The sequence below is a fragment of the Rhincodon typus genome, chromosome 22 (genome assembly GCF_021869965.1).
Source record: "Rhincodon typus isolate 14 chromosome 22, sRhiTyp1.1, whole genome shotgun sequence".
Classification (NCBI taxonomy): domain Eukaryota; kingdom Metazoa; phylum Chordata; class Chondrichthyes; order Orectolobiformes; family Rhincodontidae; genus Rhincodon; species Rhincodon typus.
The window spans coordinates 32,135,446-32,146,374 of NC_063353.1; the positions used below are offsets into that span (position 1 = coordinate 32,135,446).

At 42.2% G+C, this 10,929-nt stretch overlaps 1 protein-coding gene across 7 annotated transcripts in view; it reads left to right on the top strand.

The window, feature by feature from the left end:
- The window catches only part of LOC109921137 (inosine-5'-monophosphate dehydrogenase 1), a 40,755-nt gene that overhangs the window by 5,540 nt on the left and 24,286 nt on the right, over window positions 1–10,929 (top strand). For 3 of the 7 annotated variants that reach the window (XM_048610158.1, XM_048610157.1, XM_048610161.1), the window contains exon 2: window positions 422–503. The exons of the other annotated variants lie outside the window; for them this stretch is intronic. In XM_048610158.1, coding sequence (XP_048466115.1) covers window positions 422–503 — 82 coding nt within the window. The remainder of the gene's footprint in view (window positions 1–421; window positions 504–10,929) is intronic. 7 annotated transcript variants of the gene reach the window in all.

Here is a 10,929-nt window from a genome sequence, read left to right on the forward strand (position 1 = left end):
CCCCTCCCCCCTCTTGATATCAAAATTCTCATCCTTGGATTCGTATTTTGCTTTCGCCTTCGCCTTCGCCTCACTCCTCTCTGTAACTCTGATCTTCATCAGTTCACAATCGTTGCAAGATTTGTTCCTCTGCTTCTGGTCTCCTGCACTTCCTCAATTTTAATTGCTTTATTTTTGGTTATGCCTAGGGCCCCAATTCAGTGGAATACATCCTGAGGCCTCTGTACCTAGCAAGATTGTCTCATTCTTTAAGATATGCTTAAAATCTATCTCTTGTTCCAGCTTTTGGGCATCTAACCTAATTCTTTTTGTGTGACTTAGTTTGTATTCTTAATGCGACTGTGAAATGTTTCGGAATGTTTTTGTTACATTTAAAGGTGTTATACGACTATGAGCTGCTTATTCTTTCATTATTTGGCAGGTATATCCTTTTGGACTTTACCATCACTGTCATCAGTGATCTTCTTAAGACTGTTGATGCTTATTAGAATACCTTCCACAGAGTACGTTCTGTGCCCTTGGCACCCACATTTTATTTCAAAATGCAGTGTCATTGTGACCCAGGTGAATGTAGTGATTTACTGCGGTTCTTATAGAGACTTTATTGGAATGTGACTGTAATATTTAGTGGACTGTTGTGCAAGTGTGAGCTCCTGCAGTATTTACTCCATCAGCACTGAAAATCTGTTAAAAGAACATAGGAGCAGGATGTCGTTCAGCACTTCAAGTTTTAGCAGCTCAGAGCAGATCACCTTCTTCAATGCTGTTTACCTGCAGTATCCTCATTTTCATGCAAAAGTGGCAAGGGAGTTAAACAGGTCCAGTCTCCCCAATCTCTGCTCCTAGGGTAATCTTGCCATTGCAGTAATTTTTCTGGTGAATGTCTGCACTCCCTCTGTGGCAAGCATATCCTTCCTTGGACAAGGGGACCAAAACTACACACACTGCCTTAGGTGCAGTCTCACCAACTGAAGCCAGGCATCTTTGCTCCCTCATGATAAACACTTGTATTTTGTTTTGTAGTAGAGCCCTCTACTCTATGACATTCCATCATGAAACAGTCCCATTGGAGTGATGAAGCATGGTATGAGTGTAAGTGATATTGCTTTTCTTCAAAGCAAAGTTTATGACTGGTAACAACTGTATTTTAACGGAATTATGGATGAGAAAGCTAAAGTTGAAAGTGGATGAAAGTAACTACAAGTGCAGCAGAAAGGTAACCAAGGTGATGGTATCAAGTGATGTCTCTGTAGGAACTTTGTGAGACTGATAATTAACATTTCATTAGTTGTTCTCCCTTCCAGATAGAATTGAACAGTTTCAGAGGCTGAAACAACAGAGAATTGTGGGCTCGATAGCTGACTGGAGTGTTGAGAGCACTTACATTATCCCTTTTGTGCTCATTGATTTCAATCAGTGTAGAAGGAAATGTTCCTGTCAAGTGGATCAGTATGTTGAAGTAGGCTGCGGATTACGATTACTTCTGCAGTGTGACAGTTTGTTGATCTTGGTTTAATCCTCTGATTCTTCCATTATACCATCTAGCTGTGTTCTTTCTCAAAAGCCACAATACATCTTTGTCTTCTTCTTGACTTACCTGCAGCTTTTGCAGTTGATTACCGAATCCTCTTCCAATGCCTCTCCAGCTGGTTGGGGTTATTCTTAGTTGGTTCTTTCGTTATAAAATGGTAACATGGTGTCATGTTCAATGGCTTTTCACCCTGTTCCACACTTTTACTTCTGGTGTCTTCCAAGTATCCTTGGATTTCTGCTATTTCTTATGTGCTACCCCTCAGCAACATCAGATAATAGTATAACTTTTCAAGTTTAATGTCAACACCCAGCTCCCTGTTGCCAACACATCTGTTGACTCCTCCGCTGTTATTAAATTATCGGACTGCTTATCTGACCTCCAGCACTGGTTAAGCAGAGGTTTCTTCCAGTTAAATATAGTGAAAATTGAAGTCACTGTTTTCAGTCCCTGTTCCAATTTGTGTTGCCCAGAAACTGACTCCTTCCCTCTGCCTGGCATCTCTTTAACCAAATCAGATGGGACAATCATAATTCTGATGTCATATTTGATCCTGAGAAGAGCTTCTGATTGTTTGATGTTGCCATCACCAAAACAGTTTATTTCCACTCCTAATGTCACCTTTGTCTCAGTTCAGCTGCTGAAATCTTCATTCATACTTTACTTCTGAACTTAGCTATTCACCACATCCCTGAAAGGGCTCCCGTATTCTTCTTCCGTAACCTTGAGGGCATCCAAACCTCCGCAACGTGTGTCCTAACTCTGCCCTGTTTCCGTTACTTTAAGCTCAAGCAACATTTTGATAAAGTTTTTGTACTTGCTTTCACATTACTTTATCATCTAGGTCTTCTCTGTCTCAGTATCTCTTACAGCTCCGGAAGTCCCCAAGATATCTGTGTACCTCTAATTCTGGCCATTTGAGCCTCCTCTTTGGAATTCCTCAACGCCTCCCCACACTCTGCTTTACACTCCATATTTAAGATTCTCCCCAAACCCCACCTCTTTTACCAAGCTTTATGTCATGTGACAGCTTACGTGGCTCCATGTCATATTTTATGAAATTTTTTTTTAATTTTATGGGATTTGGATGTCACTATCATGAACCATCCAGGCACATGGAGAGTACTCCTTCACACTTGATTTGTGCCCTGTACATAGTGGATGGGCTTTGAAGAGTTAGGAAGTGAGATACTTGCTGCAGAATTCCCAGCCCCTGACCTGTTGTTGTAGCAGCATTATTTATATTATTAGTTCAGTTCATCAATGGTACCCCTATTGGATTCTCATAGAGGGGTAATCAGTGATGGTAATGACTTTGAATGTAAGCAGTGATGCTCAGATTCTATCTTGTTGGAGATGGCCATTGCCTGGTATTTGTGTGGTGCAAGTGTTACGAGCTACATCACCCAAGCTTGGATGTTTTCAGGTCTTGCTGCACGTGGCCATGACTACTTCAGTATCTGAGAAGTTAGAAATAGTACTGAATATTGTGCAATTATTAGGTAACGTTCTCACTTATCTCTCAATGGTGTGGTCTTTGAAGCAGTTGAAGATGGTTGGGTTTGTTTTTAAATCAATCCGTTTGGATGTGTTCTCATACACCTCTGTGGCCATCAGATCCTGAGGTGGAACTTGAACCCAGACCTTCTGTTTCAGAAGTAGCTGACACTACCACTACACCACAAGATTCCCAAAAGATGTAATCATTAATAGACTCCCTAGAATTTTGTATAGTGTCATGTGATTTCGTGTTCACCTGTCCATCTTGGATTTTTCTCCCCTCTTGAGGATAGGCTGTATTCTAATATCTAAATTTACATTGAGTGACCCCTTTGTGGAACAGCTTTGCTTTGCATATAAGAATGACTCCAAACTTCCAGTTGTTTGCCACTTCAATACACCGTCTTGTTCTGATTTTAATTCTATCTTAGGCCTATTTCAGTGTTTCAATATTCCTTGACTGCTGTGTTTCCTTTTCTGGGATGGGCTATCCAGTAATATCCATTACATGCCCACTGATTCCGCAGTTACCTTGATTACACTTCCTCACACCCTGCTTCATTTAAGAAGTCAATTTCATTCTCCCAATTTCTTCCTCTGTGATTTCTGCCTTGATGATGCAAACTTCCATGGGAATGCTTATGACATGTCTTCCTTTTCCCTGAACCACTGATTCCTGTATTGACAGATTCTTGACTATGTCCAACCCATCTTCTATATTTCTGCTGTCATCCCTTGACCTCGTTTCCAGAACAACAGTGGGGTTCCCCTGTCGTCACTTTCCACCCCACCAGCCTTCATTTAAAGGATCATCCTCTGCCACTTCTGGATGCCAAGAACATATTCTCTCTTTCCTGTCAGCACAGGCACTGTTCTGTCCACAGCACCCTGTTCCACTTCCCCATCACTCCCAAGACCTCATTAACACCTCCCCCATGGCACTTTTCCATGCAATCACAGAAGATGCAACACTTGCCAATTTACTTCCTCCATCCTCACTGTTGAAGGCACTAACCACACCTTCCAGGTGAAGCATCAATTTACCTTTACTCTTTGCAATTTAATCTATTGTACTTGCTATTTGCAATGTGGTTTCTTCCACATTGGCAGGACCATATGTAGACTGGGTAACAGCTTTGCAAAATACCTACACCCTACACATAAGGATGACCCTGAACTTCCAGTCACTTGCCTTTCCAATACACCAACTTGCTGTCATACTAACATACCTGTCTTAGGCATTCTTCCAGTGACGTCTAATGCAAGCTGGAAGAACAACACCTCATTTTCTGAAAGGGCACGCTACAACCTTCAGAACCCAATATTGATTTCACAACTTCAGATCATGAGCTCTGTCCTTGATATTGATTCCTCCCCAAATCTCTCACCATACCTTGCTTGCATGGGTTTGCACTCAATAGAGCTAACCTATTTTTAGCTATTAATATCTACTCCTCATCTGTACCTTTTCACTACTATCATTAGCTACATAACTGTTGCCTTTTAGTCTGACATCCTTACCATTTGTTGCTCCTGCCTTCTTTTTGCTACAGTGTAAAGCCCTTCACTTTTCCAGACTTCCTCAGTTCCAAAAAAGTGTCATGTTATAATTGAAACCTTAACTTGCTTTCTTTCTCCACAGATGTTGCCTGTCCTACTGAGTTTCTCCAGAGCTTTGTTTTTATTGCAAGATAAAGTCCTTTTGTTTGAAGATTTAGTATGCAAGTTGCAAAAACAAATTGCTGGAAAAGTTGAGATAACAAGGCGTAGAGCTGCATGAATACAGCAGGCCGAGCAGGAAAGCTGACGTTTCGGGCCTAGACCCTTCTTCAGAAAAAGTTTAGCAGGTCTGGCAGCATCTGTGGAGAGAAATCAGAGCTCTGAGGAAAGGTCACTTGACCCGAAACATTAACTCTAATTTCTCTCCACAGATGCTGCCAGACCTACTGAGCTTTTCCAGTAATTTCTGTTTTGTTTCTGATTTACAGTAGCTGCAGTTCTTTCATTTTTTATTACTCAGGATGCAATTTGGGGGCATTTTTTAAAGGTGCTGACATAAGAGCATCCCATTTTAAAGTTTTGCTTTCTTACTCTGACTGTTACCCACATTTTGGTCTCCATGTATTAGATAAACAATGATCACATGGGTGTATTTATGCTGTAAGGACTGCAGGTTCCTCTATCATCTCTTATGAACAGGATTTGATCATTTGGCACCTCCAGCCTGCTCTACCATTCAATAAGATCGTGGCTAATATAATTGTAATCTCAAATTCACATTTCTGTCTACCTCTGCTCCTACATCCTTAAATAAGGAAGCCATTCTGTGCACAGTACTCCAGATGTGGTCTTGCCAGTGCCCTGTATAACTCAAGCTAGTTGTACTGAACACTCTACTCGTGTGTTTGTTTCCATTGCAATAAATAATAATATCCTGTTAGCTTTTCTAACTACTTGCTGTGCCTGAAAACTAACTTTTGTGATTCATGTACAAGGACATACAGATGTCATTGCATCTCAGCTATGCAATCTCTTACCATTTAGATAATATGCATTTTTCCCCACTTGGCAAAATGGGCAGTTTAATGTTTTCCCACATTCTATCCCATTTACCACAACCTCACCCACTTGCTTGACTTTTTTTTTTAACCTCCTTGTGGTTTCTCAATTACTCTCCTACCTATCTTTGAAAATTTTGGCAACCAAAGCTTCCATCCCTTTGTCAATGGCATGTATTAAAAATTATTGCGGGCTCAGCATTGATCCCTGTGGCACACCACTAGATACATCTTACAAATTTGAAAAAGACCTGTTTGCACTGACTCTTTGCTTCCTGTTAGCTAGCCAAATTTCTATTCGTACAAATATGTTATCACCTACATCGTAAGATTTTATTTTCCATACTAACCTTTGATGTGGCACTTTATCAAAGCGTTCTGGAAATCTAAGTGCAGTACAGTTCCCCTTTTATCCACAGCACATGTTACTTCCTCAAAGAAATCTGAAAGATGGGTTAAACATGATTTCTCTTTCACAAAACCATGATGACTGTTGATAACCTTTAGTTTATCCAAGTATCCTTTAAAATTCTCTGATAATGATTTATAACATCTCCCTCTGGCAAATGTTAAGCTCCCTGACCTGTAGTTTCCTACTTTGTCCGTTTTTTTGAAGAAAGGAGTTGCATTTGCTATTTTATAACGTAATGGTACCATCCCCGAATCAAAGGAGTTTTGCAGAATTAAAACCAAAGCATTAACATTTCACTAATCATTTCTTTTAAGACCATAGAATGAAGTCCATCAAGACCCAGGCACTTGTCAGCCCCTGTCTCCAACAATTTTACTCAGTACCATTTCCCTTGTGATTGTGATTTTCCTGAGTGCTTCCCGTTTTCATTTCCTGATTTATAGCTGTTCTGGGGTCTTGCTTGTACCCTCTACAGTGAGGACAGATAAACAATGTCTACCAAGTCATCTGTGGTTTCCTTGTCCATTTTTAATTCTCTAATCTCACTTTCTAAAGGTCCAAACATTCACTAGCTCTCTCCTTTTAAATATTTATAGAAACTCTTGCTATGTACTTTTATATTTCTTGCACTGCTTTCTATTGTACTCTAATTTTTCCTTTCCTAATACGTTTTGGTAATTTTTGTTGTTTTTATGCCCCATCCAACCTTTTGACCTTCCACTCTCCCTTGCACAGTTATATGCTTTATTTTGATGTCTGAACTACCTTTTACATTTCTCGTTAACTGTGGAAGGTGGGTCTGTCCCTTGAAAGTTTTTTTCTAAACTCATTGGAATGTATCTTCTCTATATTTTGAAATGTTTTCTTACGTATCTGTCACAGCATCTTTATTAACCTATTCTTTAACCTAATTTTCCAATTCACTTTCGCCAGCTCTGCTTTAATGTCCTCAATTGCCTTTTCATTACCTGTAGGCATTAAAAAGCTAAGTTTAGTATAGCCCAGTTCTTGACGTTGGGCCTTGCACCAAGATTTTTATTTTCAGTTGGAGTCCAACTTTTAGATTCTGTCTGAATTGTTGAAATATGTTAACGCACTCAAGTGTAATTGTGAAATTTTAGTCCTGTGGTGTCCTGTGCAATATCTCCAATGTGTGTTGAGCATTGCTTTCCACTGGTGTAGCAAATCGATGAAATGGTCTGCTAATGTATTTGATCACGTGCTGTGTGAAGTTTCATAAAGCCACCCTTCCAAGTTACTAATGCGTAATTCCCTCCTGATATACAACCTCTTTCCAATCACACACATTAATCAGTAATAAAAGATGGCTCTTTCAGTGGACATGGCTGTACAAATTTGAGGGGTTCCAGCTTCATGCTGTGTCAGCAGTGCTAAGCATTCAAATAACCTCAATGTGTTGAGGTTGGTTGCTTCGCCGAGCTGGTTTGTTGTTTCGCAGACGTTTCGTTACCGTGCTTGGTACCACCTCAGTGCAGCCTCTGATGAAGCGTCGGTGTGTTTTCCCGCCTGGCTTCTAAACTCTGGGGTCCGTTGCGATGGATTGCCTCACTTCCAGGTTTCCTCCGTAGTGGAATGTATATGGGGTCGAGTTCAATGTGTTTATTAGTAGCCTGCTTCGTGGAGTGCCATACTTCCAGGAATTCTTGTGCTTGTCTCTGCCTAGCCTGTCCCAGGATCTTGGTGTTGTCCCAGTCGAAGTCGTGGTTCTCCTTGTCCATGTGGATTGAGATGAGCGAGTATTGGTCGTGTCTTTTTGTAGCCAGTTGGTGTTCATGTATTCTTGTTGTTAGTTTCATTGACATATTGACAATAGACATACCACTAGCAAGGGAAACAATGACAACACTACTTGAACAAGGACATGACTCCAGTGAAACCATCTCCAAGGACAACATGCTTAAACTACTGGACCTATGCCTGACCACCCACTTCACCTTCAACGGCCAAACATATGAGCAAATCAACAGGATACCCATGGGATCGCCTATCTCTGGACTCATAGCAGAAGCAGTGATGCAAAGAATGGAAAGGACTGCCCTTCCGCAAATCCAACCTAAACTATGGATACGCTATGTAGACGACACCTTTGTCATCATTAAACGGACCAAATTAGAAGAGACACACAAACTCATAAACAACACCCTCACCAGAATAAAATTCCCCAGAGAGGAGGAGAAGAGCAAACGACTCCCATTCCTGGACGTCATGGTAGAGCGCAAGACAAATGGGGAACTGCAAACGAAATTACACCGAAAAGCCACACACAGACCAGGTATTGAACTTCAATAGTAACCATCCCAGCACACACAAACAAAGCTGCGTGCGAACACTATTTAAAAGGGTAACAACACACTGCAGCAATATGGAACTATGCCAAGAGGAGGAGGAATACCTCTTCCAAGTGTTCAAGGATAATGGATATCCAAAGAACTGGGTCAGGAGGTGCCTACAGAAACAGCATCAGAAAGATTCCATGCCCCGACACACTCATCATACTACCCTACATCAGGAGCACGTCAGAACTCACCACAAGACTTCTACGACGGCTGGGCATCAGAGTGGCAAACAAACCCACGTCAACCCTACGACAAGTGCTCACCCGAACTAAAGACCCACTCCCCGCCATGGACAGGACCAATGTCATCTACAAGATCCCCTGCAGAGACCGCGAGAAACACTACATCGGACAAACAGGAAGGAAACTAACAACAAGAGTACATGAACACCAACTGACTACAAAAAGACACGACCAATACTCGCTCATCTCAATCCACATGGACAAGGAGAACCACGACTTCGACTGGGACAGCACCAAGATCCTGGGACAGGCTAGGCAGAGACAAGCACGAGAATTCCTGGAAGTATGGCACTCCACGAAGCAGGCTATTAATAAACACATTGAACTTGATCCCATATACATTATGCTACGGAGGAAACCCAGAAGTGAGGCAATCCATCGCAACGGACCCCAGAGTTTAAAAGCCAGGCGGGAAAACACACCAACGCTTCATCAGAGGCTGCACTGAGGATGTTACCAAGCACGGTAACGAAACGTCTGCGGAGCAACAAACCAGCTCGGCGAGCCAACCAACCTCAACACCCACAACCCAAGCTACAAATCTACTCCAAAACCTTAGTAACCTCAATGTGTCAGAACCTGGCGGATACTGGGTGGGAGGGAAGGGGAAGCAAAACCCACTGGAAGCGCTTGGGTTCAGTAGCGCTTTCCTCCTTCCTTAAAGAAACATGTTGGAATAGGGTTTGAACCCATAACCTTATGCCCAAGAATGCTGCTTATTGATTCAAGCTGTTGTACATGGTCAGTGTTCTATATTGAGACCGGTAATTGTTTAATTTTTTTTTTAAATAGTATTTGGAAGGCATGTCTAATGCTGAGAAATTCTCCTTGTTAATCAACTGAAATGTTCCTAATTCATGTTGAGCGTTGTTTAATAAAATAATTAGTATCAGCTGAATGCTTTGAATGGACAGATTGGTTTTGTAGGTTAGTCGCAAGGATCAGAGATGGGACACGTGCAAAGGGGCCAGCATGGGATGTGGCTTCAGTGAATTATGTGGTTTAATGAAGATGCTTTATGCGGAAGAGGTGGGGGCAGTTGCATATCAGTTCAGAAATTGTTTTGGCAAGCTGAGAAGTTTCAAATGAGAGCATTATATCAAAGTCATTAATGTGATGGTAACTTCTCTATTTTCCTCAGCCACCTCAGTCCCCAGTAGATAGCAGATTTTTGTTTATTACACTCTTAACGTTCTTTGTTGAACTACTTAATTTGCCGCTGCTTAAACATTTTCCCATCATTATCCCGTTTTGAGGCTTCAAACTTGTCACAACACTACAATGAAAACAAGAGTGGAGTTGGGGTTGATGACCTATGGGAGCAGGAGACGGGCGAAAGAAGATCTGGATAGAGGTGGTTATCTGTGGTGGCCATTGCTGCCTAGGAGCCAAAATAGCTTGTTGACCCTACTTGGTGTCCTGATTCTCACTTTGGGAAGGCCTTCTTTAATAATTGCTATCTTTTTCTTACTTTTCAAAGTCTCCTGAAACCATTCCTCTTAGACCTCCTCCCACATTAACCATTTCCCCACAACCTGTTTGTACAGCCAGCACATTCAAAGGGAGAAGAAAAATGACATGTTTGCTTTGTGTTTTCCATGAATTTGTACAGCCTTAAAACACTTTCCAACAAGAATTTCACAGGTGGCAATGTATGAAATGCAGCCGTCCATTTCTGCTCACCAAATTCCAATGAATGGTGATATGGTGGTGATCAGATACTCTGATTTTTTTATTTGTTCATGGAACGTTGACAACATGAGCTGGGCAACAAGGTGCAGGGCTGGATGAACACAGCAGGCCAAGCAGCATCATAGGAGCAGAGAGGCTGACGTTTCGGGCCTAGACCCTTCATCAGAAAAGGGGGAGGGGAAGGGGGTTTTGAAATAAATAGGGAGAGAGTGGGAGGCGGATAGAAGAGGGATAGAGGAGGGGATAGGTGGAGAGGAAACAAACAGGTCGAAGAGGCGGGGATGGAGCCAGTAAAGGTGAGTGTAGGTAGGGAGTTAGGAAGGGGATAGGTCAGTCCAGGGAGGACGGACAGATCAAGGGGGCGGGATGAGGTTGTTCGGTAGGAGATGGAGCTGCGGCTTGAGGTGCAACTCCCCCTCCCATTCCTCAGACGACATGTCCATCCTGGGCCTCCTGCAGTGCCACAACGATGCCACCCGAAGGTTGCAGGAACAGCAACTCATATTCCGCTTGGGAACCCTGCAGCCCAATGGTATCAATGTGGATTTCACAAGCTTCAAAATCTCCCCTCCCCCTACCGCATCCCAAAACCAGTCCAGCTCGTCCCTGCCTCCCTAACCTGTTCTTCCTCCCACCT